This window comes from Schistocerca nitens, chromosome 2, assembly GCF_023898315.1.
Source record: "Schistocerca nitens isolate TAMUIC-IGC-003100 chromosome 2, iqSchNite1.1, whole genome shotgun sequence".
In the NCBI taxonomy this organism is placed as follows: domain Eukaryota; kingdom Metazoa; phylum Arthropoda; class Insecta; order Orthoptera; family Acrididae; genus Schistocerca; species Schistocerca nitens.
In genome coordinates, this window is record NC_064615.1 from 784,940,988 (window position 1) to 784,963,934 (window position 22,947).

The 22,947-nt window shown below is 38.4% G+C and overlaps 1 protein-coding gene across 4 annotated transcripts in view; it reads right to left on the bottom strand.

The window, feature by feature from the left end:
• Positions 1-12,006: 12,006 nt before the first annotated feature.
• Positions 12,007-22,947, bottom strand: part of LOC126234635 (endonuclease/exonuclease/phosphatase family domain-containing protein 1-like) — a 118,891-nt gene continuing 107,950 nt past the window's right edge. For all 4 annotated transcript variants that reach the window (XM_049943361.1, XM_049943364.1, XM_049943363.1 and 1 more), the window contains exons 12-13: positions 20,584-20,718; positions 12,007-12,901 (exon numbers count right to left, since the gene is read on the bottom strand). In XM_049943361.1, the coding sequence (XP_049799318.1) occupies positions 12,768-12,901; positions 20,584-20,718 (269 nt within the window). In that variant the 3' untranslated portion in view covers positions 12,007-12,767. The remainder of the gene's footprint in view (positions 12,902-20,583; positions 20,719-22,947) is intronic.

Genomic DNA, 22,947 nt, shown 5'->3' on the forward strand with positions numbered 1-22,947 from the left:
ATGGTAAAATCATGTCTACTGCACATGTCATTATTGTGTGTGCAGGTTTAAAAGCAGTTGCGAAAAGAAGGTAGACATGGTGGTCGAACGGTACCGACAAGTACCTGTCGGGCAATCCATAGATCTGTTAGTGAGTGTGTATGGAAGAACCATGGAGTCTATATGCAGCTTTGTGCTTATTGTGTCACTGACTATTGTTATGGGAAACAAGAACAGTTGCAAAGTACTCTTGTAGACTTTTGACTCAGCCTTGGTAGAGGCAATATGTATTTTCAGACTCTTTTTTTTTTTTTTTTTTTTTTTTTAAAGAAAGTCATGGGAGTCAAGTCTACTTTCTTTTAACTGTAACTCATTTTGTTTCTAATGTTCGATGGTACGAGGTACTTACAGAAAGTTACGTATGTATGATGAAAGTATGAATCATATTGTGCGTGAAAGTCAAATACATCATTAACTGACGAAAAGGGAAGTTCGTATGTCTACTCATTTTATAAGTAGAAAGAGGATTCAAAGTTGCTGTAGCTAGCGCTATTCGACAGAGAAGAAGTTAAGAGATTTTCCAGCAGCCAACTATCCCGTAAAGAAAAGGGGCTGCAAAATTCCAAGTAAGTCACCTCGTAAAGAAGGGAATGTGGTTTGGGGAAATAAATCAGTGTAACCCACACCTACTTTCACACTTTAAGTCATTACAATGTTAGACTACCTGAAGTTTCCATTGTTTGATTTAATTCTTTCATTTAGCCACATTTAAAGAGAACTGCCATTCAGTGCACGAAGTAGAAGTACTATTAAGTTGTTTTGCATTTGGTTATAATCATCAGCAAAGATACTTTGCTGTAGACAACTGCATTTTCAACAAACAATTTGTGGGTACTTCAGACTCTCCTTGAGGTATCACATATTTGTACTGAGAACTTTATACTTTCTCGAGGCACATTTTAACATTTTCTGTCCATTATAGTGTACTGGGTTCTGAAGTGAATAAAATGCACTGCATATTCAGTACTGCGTTCAATTAGACAAAAATTCTTCCAGCCAGTCACACACTTGTAAAGATATTATGTATGTTGTATAATGGTTTGTAGCTGTAAAGTGTTAGTATCAAATGCCTTTCAGAAATCTAGGAGACATAATCTTCTACTGCACTTGCGTCCACTATTTGCAAGAAACTGGGTGTGAAAACTGCCAGCTGCATTTCACAAATTGCTTTTTCCTCAACATTTATCAATTGCTTCCAAAAAGTTTCTTTCTTTCTTTCAGAAAAGTCACAATACTCAAGCCAACTGCAGAATATACTCTAGGAACTTGCAATAAACTGATGATACATGGATGGCCAGTTTCCTCACACTAAAACGCAAAATGCACACATGGTTAAAATACACTTTATTACAGGAACAAATTGGGTACTTAACTTCAGTGATGTCCAATCTGAAGCTCTGTGGTTAACAGTAAACAAATCACATGTCTAATTCTTGAACCTTGTCCGTGTCCATATCACTGCTATATACAATGACTAATGTTCCCTCACAGCTAACTAAGGTGTGAGGTGATGACTATCATTGTGGGAGACTAGAGCACAGTGTGATGTATTGAGGTACAATGCGAATTGAGTCCTGACGCAACTTACTGAGGTACTGGGATTGATATCGAGACAGCTCGATCAGCATGTGGACTCTGCCCAGGGTGTGTTAGCAGCGCGTAGCGTGGGGTATATCTTGGTATTCTCTTCTCATAGGCATGCTTAGTTCAGTGCTTGCTATACAATGTTTCCTAGTGCCAACTGGAGTGCTGGCAAAGGCGTACGCCAGCACATAAGAGTGCACTTTGGAACAGACACAGAAAACTTAGTACTGATTTTCATGTATGTTTAGGTGTGGGACAGTCCCTTAGCCAATGTTGTATTCTTTATGGGTGATGAAAGGCAAACATAACAAGTATTAATTTGAAGTGACGAGGGGAAGGTCAAACCATCTCCAATAGGACCAGGCCTAGTAAGCAATGTGGTGTTTAAACCAACTTCCTGGTTGATATTTGATGGAACTACAACACAAAAGAAGTTTTGTCAGTATTCTTGTTCACTCTGAGTAGTCTTGCTTTCAATATTGGTAGAGCTCATTTCAGTAGTAGTCACTTCTTGGTTTGTACATTGGTAAAATGGTAGTACAGTCCTAAGTGTGAATGCATTTTTAGATTAGAATTTAATGATTTTGGCTTCCTGGTTGTCTTCTGACTTCACCAGAAAATCAATGCAGTGTTACCATGGGTGTCCGCAGAAATTATTCCTGAGGAGGAGGTGCAAGGTTCTAAAATGTTCCATTGATTGTTGAATGGTTTTTTCCCTTCTGTCGCATCACACATGGCAGACAATCTAAGAGGTGCATTTCAAGCACTTCTGAGATGCCTCATGGGCTTCCTGCAGGTGCGTTTTAAGAGCCATCCATATTGTTTGTTACCTGGTATGCATCATTTCTGTAAGGTTATCAAAATTTCTTGTGTTTGTATATTCTGGAAAATTCAATGTCTATATAAATACCAGCAAACCATGTCAAGGAGTTCATTTCTTTCTATTCTGGCTGTATGTTGGTGTTCACATTATTAATTAATTGTTAACATGTTTCCGATCTGGACCAGATTGTGGTTATGATGTGCGATTGATTGATGTAGATTCTGGGTAATTCAAAATGTGTACATCACTATGTTTCAAATTAGGAAACATAAAATCCATTGCCTACACAGACAGGAACTGGAATAAAAGCAGTACATTGTTCCCATGGTCAGTATATTCAGGAGACCAATGCATTCCAAAACAGCAGTAAGTCAGCTGCATGTCAGGCATCCATAAGTTTTGTCCGGAGCTGCTGTTCAGGACTTGATTCAGTGGCAAAGGATTTGACTGAGTCACCAAATACAATAGGTGGGATGACATGAGTTTGGAAAATTTGTACATTTATTTTTGCACATCCCTGCAGCAGTTTGAGAACAAGGGGAGGCTCAATGGCTGGTATAAATTCCAGGCCAGACTGAAGATGTTTGGCGACAATCAGCAGCAAGTCTGCGTACTGGAAGAACAAGTGCAGAACAGCCCTAACATCTTGGGGAAATGGCACGGTGCTACATACAAAATGTTTTAGTACTATGCTACCCACACTGTGAATCCTAACATGACAGGGTCTGACAAAATCTCAAACATGATAAATGGAATCACAAAAGACATGTAGCACACTCTTCTGATAAAGGTTGGTAGATAAACTCCAGTGGAAGACTCTGCAGGAGAGACGCTCAGTAGCTCGGTACGGGCTTTTGTTGAAGTTTCGAGAACATACCTTCACCGAGGAGTCAAGCAGTATATTGCTCCCTCGTACGTATATCTCGCGAAGAGGCCATGAGGATAAAATCAGAGAGATTAGAGCCCACACAGAGGCTTACCGACAATCTTTCTTTCCACAAACAATACAAGACTGGAATAGAAGGGAGAACTGATAGAGGTAATCAAAGTACCCTCCACCACACACTGTCAGGTGGCTTGCGGAGTATGGATGTAGATGTAGATGAATGACAGAATAATTCATCAAGTGGTGCCAACAAATTGAGGGAATGGAATAGAACAGATTCAGACGAAAAAGGTATGACCAATGCTGGAATGTGGTCCCTATGGCAGTCGTGGGAAACCACCATGACCTCACCTTTCTTGTATGCCAGGTTGTAAGAGAAGAGAGACACCATTTTACGGCAGCCCCAACAGTCAGACTGAGTAAGCAAGCAATAGAAAACATAAATGTCGACCCTATATGTCAAGAGATAACTGACAATGTTGAAGAAGAGGTTTATTGCTCTTTAGCATCAATCTAAACAACCACTCGAATGTGCAAGGAAGAATGGGGAGTCTGCCAACTCAGACCTGTGCTGCAGTAGTCCAACCCATCACCCATCCAACACACGTACAACCATCTTCTCTGCCACGTATAATGTCCTTCAGAAGAACAGACATTAGGAGGGCAGAGAACAGCATATTGGTGTTTCCACTGTGGATGCTCTAGACGTGTTGTACACTACTGCAGAGAACAAAGATGAGTTTTCAACGACAACTATGCCACCAGATGTCATCCAGCATGACAGTTCTGTTCACAACAGTGAACTTCAAAGTATTATAGTCAGCCTTTGGGATGAAGCCAATTGCTAAACACTGGATAATGCTCCCCCACATGCCCTAGCCACTCTCCACTGCCACATAAAAGTATCAATTGATCACCAAGCCGCTGAATTCAGGAGAAATCTAAGCAAGGGTATCATTTATGGATGACAGTCATCAAGATGTCACAAAATCTCACTCACCACCACCACCACCACCACCACCACCACCACCACCGACCAACCTGTCTGGGTGCTAGTCAACTCAGGGGCTTCCTTTTCGGTGATGACAAATGTTTCGTCATCAGCTAAGTAATGCTACATCCAGTGATATGAAAGCAACTGCACTAAAAGTCACAAATGAGAAGTATGTACAGCTGAAAGAAACACATATTGCAAGAATAACTATCAATGACAGAATACAGTCCTTCAAATCTGCAATTTCAGAATGTAGTCGTAATTTGTTCTTGGACGGGACTTCATGCTGACATCACAAGCTGTCACAGACTGTGGATGATGAGAGCTCTAGAATGACGAACCTATTTTGACAAGCACATGTAACAAATATTGCTCTGGGCATTTGTTTTCCAGTGAAGGCATTGTTATCCCACTGTCATAAATAAGACAAATTCCAAATATCAATCTAGACACTTAAACCGAAGCTTTTGTTGATTGCAAAAAGCTACTCAGGCTCACAAGAGAAACCTACATGCCAGCAGTGATCATAAGCATTGCAGGTGGTGAAGCAGAACTGTGGATCACTAATTGTCAGGAGCAGCAACACCTCATCTCTAAATGTGTGTAGGTATGAAGAGCTGAACCAGTCTAAGAAGGGCAGAAAAAAAAAGGTAATTGTGCTCCACTGCCATTACAGACAAAGGGGCCAAGAAAAAATTTCAGCAAGTACTGGCCATTTTTCAACAATTTTCTGATGCTCTCAAATCTGGAGTGAGGAAAAGACAGACCATGCTGAAACACCGTATCAACAGTGGGGGATTATCTTCTAACTAGCCAAGTGCTCATACAGGGTGTCGCCGGCTGAACAACATATAATCTGGAAAAAAAGTGAAGAAAACACTTTAAGATGACACTGGACCTTCAGGGAATCCTCTGTTCTCTCCTGTGATCCATGGCACATGGAATTTCTGCATTGAATACTGATGACTGAACAAAATCATGAATAAAGATGTCTACCCATTTCTCCACATTGATGACCCCTAGGTTGCTTGAGAGGAGCAATGTATTTCTCAGCTATGGACATGCATGAAAGGTATTGGCAAATAGAGGCCCATGAGGCTGAACAGGAAGAGACTGCTTTTATAACTTCTGACAGTCTCTGTCAGTTTACAATTATTTGGACTACATAGCACTCCAACACCTTTGACACCTTAAATGGACAAAATGTGTTTTTTTTTTCTTTTTATTTTGAAGAAATGTGAAGAACATCTAAGCCACCCAACAACTAAGTAGAAGTGTGTTCAGACTGTAGGTCTCTGTCTTAACTTGAAAAAGTGTCTCTTCAGAGCCCAAGAAATAAAAATCTTGGGGGACCTAGTGAATGGTAATGGAGTGAGTCTCCATCTACAAAAAATAAGAGAAGGCACATATTTTCTGAGTCCTGAACACATTCATGATGTGGGGATTTTTTTCAGAATGTGCTTGTACTACTGGTAACTAATAAATGACTTTAAAGCTTACTAAAGTGCTACCTAGGGCCACATCATACAGTTTGTCACTTGTCGGGCACCACATACAATGACAAGAATGCAGAGACGTTACCCATGTCCCCTGCCTGAAGCCCTACTACAGTCCTAAGGCACAGATTGACAATGGAGGCTTCTCATTCAAGGAAACTAAAGACCCCCTCTATAACCACAAAGCTTTGATGTGAAAGGTCACCTATGCTCATTATAATGAAGATGAAGTGAAAACGCAACCAGAATGCAAAGATCTGCCAACACTGCCATATAGAGGACCATTGACGAGGTCTAGGTCCAGGGTGCTGTAATCATTTCCAAGAAAACTTCTGAAGCAATGGGTCGCTGTTTCTCTAAGAAAGAGAGCAATGCCGTTGCCATGAGCTGTAGTGCATGCAATGTGGCATAGCAGTTACTATCAGTGGCTTTTGCACTGCGGGTAACCTTCAAACCTGACCACTAGTAGTTATTTATTACATATAATTTCTGGAAGGTTTTCAAAATTTCCTATGTTTGCACAACCAGCAGCACTGTCTGTCCAGGAATTCAGTTATGTTCTGGCTGTATATTTGTGTTCGTAATAAACATAGAGGTACACTTCATTGACGACCTTGTTTTTGGATTTGGTAATATTGAGAATGGTCAGTTACCATCCACTTTGTGACAACTAGCTTTCTGCACAATAGTGCAATACACTTCCATCAATAAATTACAATTTTAATGTGCAGGAAAAGAGAAATGGCCACTACTTAAATAATAAACCTTGGAAGAAGATTAACTGCAAATAGTAATTTCATTCCACTTCATTATTAAAGCAAAAATTCATGAAAGGCATGCAATGATGACAAGATAATGCTGTTTATGTACTGGAGGAATATTTTACAACTGCATACAAGCAAAAAAATCTTTGTAATTTTGTCCATGTAGCTGAGTTTTCTTTTTGTTTGTACTACCTTTCCTCCTGTATATAATACATTTTCATTGTAAAATAATATGAATCAATAATGGAAACATAAGGATGGATGGCAAAAAAGAGGAAATGTAACCCTTATATACAGAATAATGAGATAAGACACACTCTCTCTCTCTCTCTCTCTCTCTCTCTCTCTCACACACACACACACACACACACACACACACACACACACAGAGAGAGAGAGAGAGAGAGAGAGAGAGAGAGAGACGGGGGGAGAGATCTAAGTGCATATACTATACTAGAAGGGTGAAATGAATAGTGATATCAGTTTTATGTAGAAATGTTTGTAGACGTAAAAAGTGTATATACGTAAGCATCTTGCATGTGGCAACAAACTGGAGGTTTAATTCTTCAGGCTTTTCCAGCAATCTTTTGACATTTTGAAAAAAACTGGAGGTTTTTTTTATATTCAGAATTTTAATAACATTCTACATAAAAAAACAAAGTACAAAATCTTTTCAGATTTGCATTTGAATACAGTAACAAAAGTTAATAACAACAGGGTCAGAAGAATGCTGTAAGAACTCATTACACATAGTTTCAGTTATTTGTCATTCTTGGCTAACATGCCAATTTCACAGCCTCCTTATTGTGAATACTGTTAACAGCACACTTCCTTACAGTTACATTACTTTTTAGTCATAATCCTCTGCCACTTTAATTTATGCAATTCACTTGTTAAAACAGTAAATCTTACAGATAACATAACTTCAGAATATAAGCCACAGCACTGTTGTAATGGTGTAGTTTCTGATGGGAGCTTACAAGAAATTCACATGAACAAACTGTAGTATTCTGTTATGAATTCAATTTACATTTAACAAATAACAGTTGAAAAGCTGACTGCATGCAGTGTTTGAATTTAAAATAATTATAACTGTTCCATACTAAGTCACTTTTAAAAAAATAGTAACAGCAGCAACAATAATAAGCAACAGTTCTTATTTCCAACATTACAAACATTTCCACTGTAAAAAGCGTAGCCTATCTGTAACACAATTAAACACATTGTTTCAGCTGAGTGTTTATGTATGCATATCTGGAATGCCTAAAACTTAATTAAAGTGAGTCGGTTTCGTGAACAAACAGCACAGACACCAGTGCATACGTACTGGGCTACTATAAATAATTCATTTGCTTTAAAAGTGCTATATTTTCCAAAATATTACATTTACAGTCATGACTGATGCTCAAGTAGAACTGTAAACTTGCCAAGTTTGCATTGTACCCAGTAGTTGATGTTATGAGTGCAATGCCTTGACAAAACTGTGACAAAGCAAGAGGATGAACATTTTGCCTTCAAGGTGATATTCAGCAATGGAGCAACCTTGCATTTATATGGAAATGTTAATCGCCACAATATGTGACTGTGGGGCACTGAAAATCCTCATGAAACTGTGGTAAATGAAACAGATTTACCGAATGTTAATGTTTTCTGTGCAGTGTTGCAGATGAAGCTGTATAGGGTTTATGGTTCTATTAATGCATCAATCATATTTGTACATGTAATACTTTGGAAAATAAAGAGCTATGAAAATGAGTGAATCATTTGTAGTAGCCCTGTACTAACAATCCAGAGAAATCTTTTCTTTGATATAATTAATGATTGTAAACTATGTGTACAAGTGCACAGCCCATATCTTGAACACAAAATTACAGCTATATTGTCCTCATATTATTGACCTGAACACATTTTTAACAACACAATTCTTTGATTACTCACAGCCCACTTTTTCCTGCTGTCTACCCATGTGGTGCTTACTAATCTTTAGTAACCAAAACCAAATGCTAGTCAGTCAGAATGTATTTTATGAAGCATGACAGTTAACAACATTTTTCTGAAGAGGGGGGGGGGGGGGCAGTTCTTGACATGGGTGTTGGTTTGAAAGTAAATTACATTGTCTTTTTAATCATATCCTACAGCTCCACTCTTAAAAATACAACAGTATGTTGATACTTCTTTTACTAAATGTACCGAAATAAATTGTTGTATTTATCTCCAAAGAGAAACTAGGACTTTTAATTTTTTGCTTATTCTGTTAGTTCTGCCCTAATATCATTTTATTTTTCTTTGGCAAGGTCTCCTTGTATTTACATACTTATGGTATGTGTTAATTGTTATATACTGATTTTCTTTCCCATCTCTCTTTCTCTTTATTACTCTAGTCAATGCCACCATCTTTTTTTTACAAAAAGCTTTTGTACTGACAATTAGGTCTACTATACAGAGAAGCTGCCATTATTGTTTTCAAAAGATCTTATAGCAAAAACATGTTGAATTATGAGCACCTATTGTATTTGTGTACCAAAAAAGATTCTTAATTTTAAGCATTTACAATAAGATCATTCAAACAATATTTTTACATTTAATTTTCATAACTTTGAGAAAATATTGGACACAGATTGAGTATTAATCAGTTAATTTTCATTTGTGGTTAACATAAATAATTGGTTCATTAAAAACTATCTTCATGTTTTGCTGTGAACTAAACTTTTTATCTATTGGTTGCAGGGAACCGTCACATGAGACAAGGCATTTTCTTTTTCCCTGAGTGTGAATGTGTGCTTGACAACATGTGTGTGCTCTCACATGTGGATGAGCATGCGCACTCCCATGTGTTAATGCATGTGCATGTAATAGGATAGGATCATTAGGATGATTTAACTTTGCGAGAAACTATACCAAGAGAGAAAGACAAAGTGCATGCGCATTTGCACATCTGCTTCAGAGCACACACACATGCATGTTCCCACATGTGTGCATGCTCCTACGTGTGAATGCATGTATGCTCGCGTAAGATACACATGTGCACCCATGCACACTGCAGCACACAAGCACATTCTCTCTCTCTGATTCAGATTATTTATTAGTCATTCAGCATTATTACATGCAATAGACTTTGTCAGTTCAGAATCTCTCTCTCTCTCTCTCTCTCTCTCTCTCTCTCTCTCTCTCTCTCTCTCTCTCTCTCTCTTCTCCCCTCCCCCCTGCCTCCAGTTCTTTGAAGTAAAGCTGACAGAATAGCAATGAGCATTTCATAAAAATAAAAAAAAAATTCAGTTGTAAACTGTAGCTACTAACTTGAACAATCAGATATGGCATGATCTGAATAAAGGAATACAAGTCTTCAGTTTCCTTTCACAAATAGGAGTAAACTACATTGCAAACTGCTTTTAACTTTGATTATAAATAATAAGTCTTCAAGAATGTGTCTCCAGACTATAAACCCTAAACTGCAACTGCATTTAATATTTTTATAACCTCTTAATCTTGTTAATTGATTTTTCTTTTTGAGTAACTAATGTAAAAGAAAAGAAAAATGATCATGTACTGTTATTTTCATTTGTCCCATGTGTTGGTTCACTAGACATTACCATCTATGTCAGCTTCACAAAATAAAAAAAATTAAAATGTTTATATTTCTGAAACCTCTTATCTACATACCACAGTAGCAACTGTACTCCATCTGCACTACATATATCATTCTTCTTAGACATGTAGAAAACATAATCTTATTTAAAAGCTACAGCATTTTTCCAAAAAACTTATGTTTTCAGCGTGTTGAAGGAGAATGATGCAAGTAGTTCGGTGGGAGGAGAACTGGTCAGGCAAAACCTATACACCCCAACAAAACTGAATATTCAGAGGCTGAAAGGCTAAGAGAGAAATGAGATTCTAAAAAAGCAGTATGGAGAAGGTCACATTACTACATTTATTCAATGAAATACAATTGGAAGTTACTATCAAAGGATAGTATGTAACAGTTTTCCTGAAGATATTCCACATGAGTATGATGTTGCTAAAATTGCTGAAATGCATCTCATTCATCTGGCAAGTCAGAGGGTTACGACGACTAATGCAAGGACACTAATATGGAGTTGGTGGGTGAAGGGTTTCGCTCACTGATGATTCTTTCTGATTTAGTTACTTTATTTGGGACAAACTAACTCAACAATCAAATCTTTGAATTTCTACATGAAACTCGTAAATCAAACAGGGAGACAGAACAGAGAACCAGAAAGGTATGCATACAACACGTTTCTTCCCAAATATTATTAAATGTGGTTATCAGAGCATGAAAAAATTGACCAGACAGATGTATTCAAACTTGACATTTTGTTTTTCCTGTTCATCTGGGAACTGACTGATGTGTGGCAGCTGTCTATTTCCAAAAGCAGGCATTCCTGTATTATGACAGTATGGGAGAAGAGAATGAGTGAAGTCCATTAACTAAATGGAATTACTTGTACCAAGAAGCTGCACAGAGATCAACTGAACCACTTAGTGAAGACATATGGGAGATCTGGTGTGTGAAGAATATCCCAATGCAAAGCAACAGAAGTGACTGTGGTGTTGTTATGTACAAGTATGTAGACTGCATTACACATAATGTTAAGCTGGAGTTCTCCCAGAGTGACATGCCAGAAATAAAAAAGATGACGGAAGAAAAACAAAGCTGGAAAAAAAGTTGGTACACCACTTACTATGAAATTCAAGAGAATGATCAGAAATTCCCAAAGTCTCCCCCTACAGCCACCTGTAATTAATTATTTTCCATATGAAGATGATGGCAACATCAGCAACATAGATTCTTAACAGTAAAAGCCTTGATCAATAAAGGACTCACAACACATAATATAATAGTTTTCAAGTCTGAACACGCTGAATACCCTCACAGACAATTACTGTACAAACTATAGTGAATGATGACAGTAGGATGCACTAGCAGTTTAGCATTTGCTTCAAGAACAAAATTCTGGTTCTCAACGTCTGTGTCACGTTACATAGTGAAATAAATGTTTCTCAGCATCAAAATTTAAAATATACTTGATTGTTTCTGGTTTTGCACAACATATTCTAAGAACACAGTTTATAAATAAAAACTGCAAATCATTAATTCAACTACAATATCACAAAACATGACAAATTACGCACAACAGGAAGACTTTTTGACTGGTGTAAGAGCACCTGTCAGTGAAATCTAAAATGTCTTTAACAATTTAAAAGTCATGATGCTTTTCCAAAGCAAATATTTTGCATCATGGATTTAACTGAAGACTGTCACCTACAATAAAATAGTATTATAAATATCAGTAGATCCAGGTATGACTTCTCACTTCTTAATTAAATGAAAATCTGCTCAATTATATGAGATTGAATGATTATATATGTATATTGATATCAATATAATAGAGGGAAACATATATATGTATATTAAATGTGATGTGAAGTTTGGAGTTATTTCAGTCTATGAACCATTACACTGTGTTACAAAATCTATCACAGATAATGGCATCTTTACATCTACTTCTCGATACTTTATCTTCCAGACAGAACAATACATTAGTATAAAATATATTTCTGTTAGACAATTATGGGAAGACTTATAATACTGTGAAACTTACAAAGGCAAGAACAATCTGATACCACACATACTTAAAACAAGCAGGAGAGAATCTCTCTCTCTCTCTCTCTCTCTCTCTCTCTCTCTCTCACACACACACACACACACACACACACACACTCATGTATCAATGCATGCTCGTGTGTATGCACGCACATGTGGGCACAAGTGTGCGTGCGTGCACACACACACACACACTCTCTAATTCCACAATAAATATTATACAATAAATCAACAAGGCAATAATTAAGATCAGCAATGCAAATCACAAAATTCCTGCATCTTAAATTATTTTTCTGTGCATTTTCCCTCAAGTGCAACACAAAACTACTTTGTTATTTGCTTTATCTGTGGTAAGCCTGCCACAACTATTGTCTGCTACAGATTTAGTATTTCTAATAACTAGAAAATACATGTATAATTTGTGGCACTAATTGTGTGTGGAATGATGAAATTAAATATTACGAACATAAACTATTTGAGAGAAAAACATATGATAAATATTATTAACTATCAATATGATATCTCTGTTTACTTCAGGAGAATGTGATGTGTTACAACTCAGCTGTGCTGCACAGTAGTGCCTGTGAAAAGTTCACACCACACCGGGCAATGTTCTGTGGCACAGCCACCCCACAGCCATCCTTTAGGAATAGCGAGATGTGACAGACCTTGCCTCACAATACCCCAAACACCTGGAAATAAAATGTTTGTTGCCAACACTTATTACTTTCCGATATCACTGCAGAGCAAACCAAATGAACCAAGTTACACAATAAAACATAAAATAAGTAGTAATGAAAGATATTTCTCATAACAAAGAGAAAGACTGATAGTATTTGATTAAAATGTAAGGATTAAATTTCTGGAGCCTATCACATAATGCAAATATTTAGGGGCAACACATTCACTTTGTCACAGCTTATAAAGCATTGTTTGTATCTGAATTTTTCTGGTGAGAGGTTACTTCCACAGCTGATTATCAGAGACTTTTAGTCTCATCGTCAAAGTAGTGTCCATTCTAAGCCAGTGATTTCCAATATGTTCATTAAGCGTTTTTTGCAATAAGTTTGTCTGAATGACAGAGCTGCAGGATAAATATAGTTACAGTTGAAACAACTACGAGGGTGGTTTGAGAAGTTCTCGGAACAGAATAGAAAAAAAGTACTTACATCACTGAAGCTCTTTTTATTTTTCAGTGTATTTGTAGATTAATGCAGTTGGTCCAGTGATGTTCCATTGCTTTGATTCCATTACAAAAATGAGTTTCCTCCAGGCCTGCAAAATAGTTGTCAATTCCGGCTCTCAGTTCTTTGTTTCAAGTGAAATTTCGTCCACCAAGAAAAATTTTCAGTTTTAGGAAGAGATAGAAGTCTGACAGAGCCATATCAGCTGAATAAGGTGGGCATGGCAACAATTCATACCTTAGTTCATGTAATTTTGCCATGGCGATGGCACGTGTGCGGGCGCACGTTGCGAGTTGCGGCACCCATCTTGCAGATAAGTTTTTCATTTCTAATTCTTCAGTTAAAATGTGATATACCCTTTCAGATGACATCTGTCAAGCATGTACAATTTCACACACTTTCAATTGGCGATCCTCCATGACCATTTTGTGCACTTTTGCAATGCTTTCTGGAGTAGTGATATATCTCTGCTGACCACTACACAGATCATCGTCTAAGTTCTCCCAACCAAATTTAAATTCATTTGTCCACTTGTTAACAGTTGAATATGAGGAAGCAGAGTCCCCCAATGTATTCTGGAAATCGGCATGAATGTCCTTAGCTTTCATACCCTTCTTTATGAAGTACTTAATCACTGCTCGAATCTCGATTTTTTCCATCTTCGCAAATCACTACATGGGAATAACAACAACAGAGCCATGTCACAGCCACAGCTCTCTCCACAAGAGCACTGATGTGGCACATGTTTACAGGCAACAGTCCAAGCAATATAATATGAAAAACTCGTTGTGCTAGTGCTGACTTCTCATGGTGATTCTGAGAACTTTTAAAACCACCTCTTAATACCAGAACAAAATACAATAACTTAGAAGAAGCCATAGCTATTGAAGAACACTCATTTACAGGATGGAACAACAACAATGTGGCAATATGGTCAGGACAGATTGCCACTCACCACATAGAGGAGACAGTGAGTTGCAGATAGGCACAATGCAACAGAACACTAGAAATATTTTCACCTCTCAGAAGTAGATCTCTCACACATGCAAACAGCAACGACAACCCCCCCCACCCCCCCCCCCTCCCCCCACCCCCCACACACACACACGGCCACTGCCAAGGGGCACTAAGACTGACTGTGACTGCATCTGATGTTCGCTGCAATCCAGCTGTGGTCTGTAGTTGGGGTGTGGAAGAGGTGTTGGTTGGGAATGGGGAGGGACGGCAAGTTATAGGGAGGGAAGATGCAGGTACCGCCTGTCTGCATGTGCAGGGACAGGGTAGGGCAGTCAGGTGCAGCATTGGGACACTGTGCTGGGAAATGGGGGGGGGGGGGGGGGGTGGAGAAGTAGAGGAGGTAATCATTTGTAGGTGCACTGAGGGATAGTGTGTGTGTGTGTGTGTGTGTGTGTGTGTGTGTGTGTGTGTGTGTGTGTGTGGTGTGTGGTGTGTGTATATACTAGAGTGGGAGCAGGGGAAGACACATGTGGGAGAAGGATGGGCACTGGTGAATGCGACCAGAGGGGTTACAGGAATGAAGGATGTGTTGTAGAGAGGGTTCCCATCTGCACAATTCGAAAAAACTGAGCTGGTGTTGGTGGGAAGAATCCAGATGACACAGGCTGTGAAGCAGTCACTAAAATGAGGCACACCATGTTCAGCAACATGTTCAACAACTGGGTGCTCCAGCTATCTCTTGGCCATATTTTGGCAGTGGCCATTCATGTAGACAGACAGCTTGTTACTCGCCATGCCCAAATACACTGCAGGATAGTAGTTGCAGCCAAGTTTACACACACATCAAAAAAATTTTTGCATCACCCTGGTTCCCAGAACTCCTGAAGATAGACGTTGACTGTGAATATTGTATCACAAGGGTGGTTTACTGCAAGGCAGAGATGCTAACCTGATGGGTGGACATTGGAGAACATTGAATGCTGTGCCAGTGATTGCCAAGTCTGTACCTGTAACCGAGGTGGTGCCACGAGAAACCAGCTCTTCCCCACTTATCAATGTTAATGCCCGATGGTGCAGAGCTTTGAGTAGAATAAATTTTGCATGTGTGGAACAGCCAAGAGCAGCTATGTAAGTGCATAGTTTTCTTGTTACTATCAATGATATGTAATGTGGATGCATTTTGTGTAGTGAGCAGTTAATTGTACTTTCATTTTCAGGGACTTAATTAATATTATTTTTGTTGTCTATTTCCTTTGAAAAATTTTCATTCTTTCTCTCATACAAATTAAACTGTAGGGAAATTTGTTAGCCTTAAATAAATTTTGCTTGCTTTCCTTGTCTTACTAATATCATAATGATTAAAATTGTAATTATATTTCTTATGACAGGTATACTCGCATATGTATGTGAATTCTACTAACATGGATTGTATTTTCATGTCTTTCTGTATCTCTTGCTTAATTTAAATGGTATGGCATTGTGGTCATTTACCAACTACATCTACTTTCATGGGACCAGGTATCTGACCCCTCCATCCCCACCACTGGAGGGACTATATTTTCTTGTTTTTCAATTGTCTTTGAGAATTGGTATGTAAGCATAGTGTGTTATTGTTGCCCACCCTGACACTATATCAATAGCTGACACTCTGGATAGGGTGGAGTGTGGTACAATTATTAAAGAGATTTGTGCGTGAGCTCAGCAATGAATGCCATTGTAGTGTTGGAGATGTGGCCTGCAAAAAAGGAAAACTGCTTTATTTTGGCAAAAAGTGGTCAAAGCACTCACCACAGAAGTTGTGTGTTTTACAGCAGTTACAGCAGTGTAAGTATCAGTGATTTATTATAAACGGTGTAATTTCCTCATCTGTGTCTCATGTCATATAGGGCAACAATAAGCTGTGTCACAATGGTTATGAAACCAACAGACATGGTGATCATTCTAACAGAGAGAGACGTATGTGGCTGGAAATTTACATGTGGAGATACTTTTGTTTGCACATCATGCCGAGAGGTCAACAGGCAGCAGTGCCACATAACGGTAATGCAAGCACTTGTAAAAATCAGTAATAGCATCATCAGGATAATTTAACTTTAATTGCAAGAAACTAAGCTAACTACTAAAACTATCTGAACAGTGCCTCCATGCGACTGCAGTATTAGTAATCAAACAGGGTGACTAATCAGCATGATAATAAGTTCTGAGGTGGAAGTCTTCAACACCTCTGTGACAAAATCCAGCAAAATTACACATTCACTGGAAACCAATTTTTAGGCATGTGGCTTCAACATGATTTTAAATGGTAGACACACACAATAGCACACAAAGCAAGCTTTCACACTGTTCGAATTGTATACTTTGCTCAGCACCACAGCTTTCCACAGTACGAGATTATATTCTGCGGTAACACAACTGCTAGCTCAGTCATCATCAGGATCAAAAACAGAACTATAAAAGCAACACAACATGCGCAACAAACAGATTCCTGCAGGCCCCTCTTTCGAAAGTCTTTCAACCTCTCACTCTCCTACATTTTTTTTCTAAAAACATGTCAGTGGTGGCATACTTTATTGTTTTCTTGGGAAAGCAGCTGTTGAAGATCAATACAAACCCTTCTATAAATATATCAAATTCAGAATTTACAACTGTCACATTATAAACATCCCTCCCATTATTTTTCTGTAAAGCTGCCTTGAAATTTTCTGATGTCCATCCATTAATTACTCTAATTTTTTTCCATGATATCACTACAACATAATCACACAAGTGTTCAGTACAGCTAGCTGTGCATCGTGGTCAGAGGGGCCATTCACTACAGTATAAACATTTGTATCACTTATTAAGTGTTCACCAACAAAAATGCTGTCTATTGTTAGGGATGCACTACCATCATTTCCCAAAATGCTGCATATAAAAATGGGATTTCTCCGGGGCTCATACCTCATGTTCTGTTAGTGAGAGAAAGGCAGGGTTAAGTGTTCTGGACAGCTCTTGAGCTAGGAACCGTGGGTATATCCAACACAACACTGTAACTATCCTACAGTACAGGGTCAAAGTATGAGTTATCCTCCTGCTTAGGCAAATGGAGCAAATAGGTTGGTTCTTTTTGCATTTTATGTGGCATACAGTGTGCCTTAAGGGACTTATGGAGGCCCACTTGGTTTATGGGTAGTTCCTGAGAAAACCCAAAGTAGTGTTTTTACACCATTTTTTTGCTGTCAGCAGCTCGTATCTAAATAATTAAGCACAGGGTATTGCTGAAATTTCAATGGTAAATTCTCTAGGCATTTATCTAGAAATGCCATCTTTCCAATTTAAAAATCTTTATCCGTTACCAAGATACACCCCAAAAACATAGTTTTTGGGTACCAAAACTGAGCTGCGGATTTCAAGACAGTTATTCACAACAAATGGCTGTAACTTTTATGACCGATTCCTAAGGTCTTGATCTCTAACAGCCTGAAAATTTTCTTTACATCCTTATCTGTTTCTGAGATATAGAGGTTTACAGTTACCCTATTTGTGCATGTAAAACACACAGGTAAAAATTCGGTGTGAAACAAAAACATAGTTTATAGTATGTAGCATGGAGAAATATGCTGTGAAGTATCTCCATTATCATCAGAAGGGTTCTGGGAACCCCCATGTGCACCACATGAAAAATTTTTGTGCACATAAAATCCAATCTGAAGAGTACAATTAGTTGTGTGTTTTAATTTCGTGTAAGGAAACTACCATAAATTTGTGAGCCATAAAGTTCTTTTCATATGAGTGATATGCCCTGCTGCAGCAGAGAAAAGAAGGGAGCCAGCGGAAAAATGTTCCTATCAGAGCATAAAAAATGGTGAGTTGCTCCTGTTTAACATACTTTGACTAAAAAGTGGGTTACCAGTGCCTCATTCTGCCTTCCTCAGCACCTTTAAAAATTTTCCAAAAATTTTGGCATGTGAACATATTCCCCCTTTTTGGCTGAGAGAGGAGGAGACATTGGCAGTGGGAAGGAGACACAAAAGTAATAAATACTGGAAGATAGCAGACGGTGGTTGTATAGAACGAGCAAAGGAGGGATGCATTAGCAGTGGAACATAGGTGACAAAGACAAAACAGTGCTAGGAAAAGAGTGAGGGAGACAGTACCAGGTGGAGAGGAATAAAGAGAAGGAGAAAGTGGAAGTGGGTTAGAGCCAGTGATAATGAGAGAGAGAGTCTGTGACAATGGTAACAAGGAAGAGGGAGATAATGACAGTGAGAACAGAAAGCAGCAGTGGGAAGGAATGAATGAGAAAGCAACATTAGGAGAGAGCAACAGGGAGACAGTGACAGTAAGAGGAGACGACAGTAGTAGTAGTAGTAGTACAAAATGAAGGAGACTGTGGCTGAGAGACAGGAGATAGTAGAGACACAAAGAGATGATGACAATGAGTTGGGCTGAGTGAGTGAGAATAAGCAAGTAAGAGTGGATGGGTATGAGTGGCTTACAGCAATGGACTAATGGGTGTGAGCGAGATACAGTTAGGGAAGCTTGTGGGAGTGAGAAGTGAGTTGCATGTTAAAATGAGCAGGGATATGTTTTCATGATAAAATTTTTGGGAAAATTTTTAAAGGTGCTCAGGAAGGCAGAATAAGGCAGCCGGTGAACCACTTTTCTGTCAAAGTATTTTAATTAAACAGGAGCCTATTCACCTTTTCTTGTGCTCCAGTAGTAGTTCTGCTATGTAATTCTGCTGGGGAAATTAAAAATATAACTGAGGTTATAGGCCTTATGTAACATTTTCAAATTGTTAATTAATTGCTTTTAAGCTCTCCACAGCCTATTTTTTCTGAGTGGAGTAATACTGATTCAAATATTCCTTCCCACTGCTGCTTTCTGTTCTCACTGTCATTATCTCCCTCTTCCACTGGGAATCTATATACTGTAACAATTATACATGGTCTTTCCGTTAACAGCAGTTCACAAGGAAATTACAGGTTTCAATAGATTTGAGCTCAGTATTATTTTTAAATTACATGACAACTCCTAATTTTTATGTTTAACACAAAATATTTCTATATTTATTTGGCTGTTAGACAGGCCTAGACCTAATGCATCAACTTCCTTAAGACATTCTAGATCACGTAAACAGAGAAGTAGTTCATTAACTTTGTTTTTTAGTCCTCTAACATTGTGATGAATCACAGTAGGCTCATTCACACTTGTTTCTTTTATGTATGACACTTCATTCATCTGGACCACTTTTAAATCAGTTTGTACAAATGAAGTACTTGGACAAAAAGGCTTACATCTCACATATGTAATATCAAGAATTCCATTGCTTGTAACAGTACACCCTCCCCCTACACTTCTTGCTGTCACTTCAGATACCAATTTTTCTCCTTCCTGTTAAAAGTGTAGACCATGTCTTTTTTATCCTCCTCTTCCAATAGCTCATTTTTTAAATAGTTTCTACAGTAGATCCAATCAGCAATTTGTTTTTCTTATATCTGTTTGTTAACATGTAAATTACAAGCAAAAAGCAACTGATCAGAGGTGATACAATACCTCAGACTTTTAGAACAAGCATAAAATTATCACGAAACCAAAAAGCAGTAGATTTCTGGGAGTAACTATCATACTGACACCACACTACTGACTACCACATGTAACTTGCTATTAATATGGAGGCCCAAAGATCCAGTATTAATAAATACCTTAGATTTTCCTTAAGTTTGATGGTCTGGAGTTGGAGGCATTTAGCCTCATGATGCAACTGATAAGCTAATTGATTAAATATGCATAAAAAACTGATATTCCAACCAATGAAATTGTGTCAAATGAAAAAATACCTTCAGCAGGCTAGGGTTCAAATGGTTCTGAGCACTATGGGACTCAACTGCTGAGGTCATTAGTCCCCTAGAACTTAGAACTAGTTAAACCTAACTAACCTAAGGACATCACAAACATCCATGCCCGAGGCAGGATTCGAACCTGCGACCGTAGCAGTCTTGTGGTTCCAGACTGCAGCGCCTTTAACTGCACGGCCACTTCGGCCGGCAGCAGCAGGCTAGGGGCCAGTACTTATTTCTCATTGCAAAAAATTCGCAGTTTTCCTTCACCCCCCCTTTTTTTTTTAACACTAACTGTTTTGATCAAAACTGGAACTTTTATGAAATAATTTTCACTTAGTTCCCAAAAAATGAGGACATCATTAGTCCAAAAGATGAATGAGTAAGCACAGAGAAGGGAAAGACCATTACCTGTAAACAGTGATTGTGCACTTTTGTTAAGAAGGACGTTATCTGCATATTTTACCACTGGATTCTCATTAGCATTTGTAGAAATTGTGGTAGGAATTATCGTCCTATAATTTACTTTCAGACTATCATCCATCTCTGTGGAGAGAATAAAGAAATCCAATTAAATCACATAACAAAACAATCTTTTTTTTTTGTAACTTAACATGACTTGGTGACTCAAACTTCTTATGCACTAAAGAATTTTTATGGCAGTAAAAATATGGGATGGATTATTACAATGTTTCAAATCTGAATTGGTAATCTACAAGTTCTAGTTAAACACTATGAACTAAGACACTAAAAACTTACATAATTCAATTTACTTCCAGAGGAGTTAAATATCTTCATAAATATTTTAACAATTTTTTTTATCATAGTCTGACATGGTAGCCAATATATTTTGTTTCGTAATGTAAGATTTCATGAAAAGAATCTCGCATGTATTCCTGAAATTTAGGTTCCATTCATGAGACAACAAAGATGTTTATGATCTGACTGTTTTATTTATTTATGACTCCTGTGACATTTAAGGCATCAGTGTCACAAAATGGTCGTAGAATGAAATAAAAAATCAAAATGAGAAAATACAGTGAGACGCCCACAGCTGACTTACTGACAGTTCAAAAACTTACAATAGCTTTTCAGGCAAACTATCATTTTTTTAAAATCTCTCTCTCTCTCTCTCTCTCTCTCTCTCTCTCTCTCTCTCTCTCTCTCTCTCACACACACACACACACACACACACACACACACTTTCACTAAATCCTAAGGAGGGAGGGATAAGGGAAGTCTTGCTTCTTAATAAAAAATGAAAGAAACTGAAAGAGAAGAGGAAAGTGACCCCACTGGGCGCAGGTTTGGGTGTAGGAGTCATGTAGTCAGAAACTAGCAAAGCATGCCTTGTGGTTGCTAATGGGAGATTAGCAATTAATAACTACTCAGCTATGACAATCATGCCATTAGAGAACAGTATTTTCACCAAGGATGATTTGTGCCTTGTCACAGCTGAGATACCTTGTCAAGAAGGTGAAACTGCTATTTAAACAACAACAACTGATTCAATTCAGCCACACTCGGACATGCTTCTATCTGACAGACCTACAAAATTGACAGCTTTTTTTACCATATGAAGTAACTGCGTTTTTTCTGCAACTTCTGACTGTAAAAAATATAAATTTAAGAAACCTAATAAGAAATTTCCATCTATATACCTCACTATAACACATTACTGATTAAAATGCTTCTTAATAAAAAATGAAAGGAACAGAACGAGAAGAGAAACTCAAAACAGTGTCAGATGAAATCACCGATACTAAATGCCCTAAACTAGTAATTTCTTTTAAAAAGAAGAGAGCAATGTGCCATTTGCTGGCACGGATGATGGTATGGACCTAAAACACTACATGGTGAAAAAAGGAAATCTGAATTACAGTTCCCACATATCATGTGCAAGCAATACCATGTTCACTACCCAGAATAAAATTCAAGTCAAACGTCATCCATGGAAATGTAGTTATCATGATTGTTTGATTGGCTTTTGAGTGTGTTTTAAATGGCAGTAATTTACACTACTGGCCATTAAAATTGCTACACCATGAAGATGACATGCTACAGATGCAAAATTTAATCGACAGGAAGATGACGCTGTGATATGCAAATGATTAGCTTTTCAGAGCATTCACACAAGGTTGGCGCCGGTGGCGGCACCTACAATGTGCTGACATGAGGAAAGTTTCCAACCAATTTCTCATTCACAAACAGCAGTTGACTGGTGTTGCATGGTGAAACGTTGTTGCGATGCCTCATGTGAGGAGGAGAAATTCGTACCACCATGTTTCCGACTTTGATAAAGGTTGGATTGTAGCCTATCGCGATTGCGGTTTATCGTATCGCGACTTCGCTGCTCGCGTTGGTTGAGATCCAATGACTGTTAGCAGAATATGGAATCGGTGGGTTCAGGAGGGTAATACGGAATGCTGTGCTGGATCCCAATGGCCTCGTATCACTAGCAGTCGAGATGACAGGCATCTTATCCACATGGCTGTAACGGATCGCACAGCCACGTCTCGATCCCCGAGTCAACACAGATGGGGACGTTTGCAAGACAACAACCATCTGCATGAACAGTTCAACGACGTTTGCAGGAGCATGGACTATCAGCTCGGAGACCATGGCTGCAGTTACCCTTGATGCTTCATCACAGACAGAAGCGCCTGCGATGGTGTACTCAACAACGAACCTGGGTGCACAAATGGCAAAACGTCATTTTTTCGGATGAATCCAGGTTCTGTTTACAGCATCATGATGGTTGCATCCGTGTTTGGC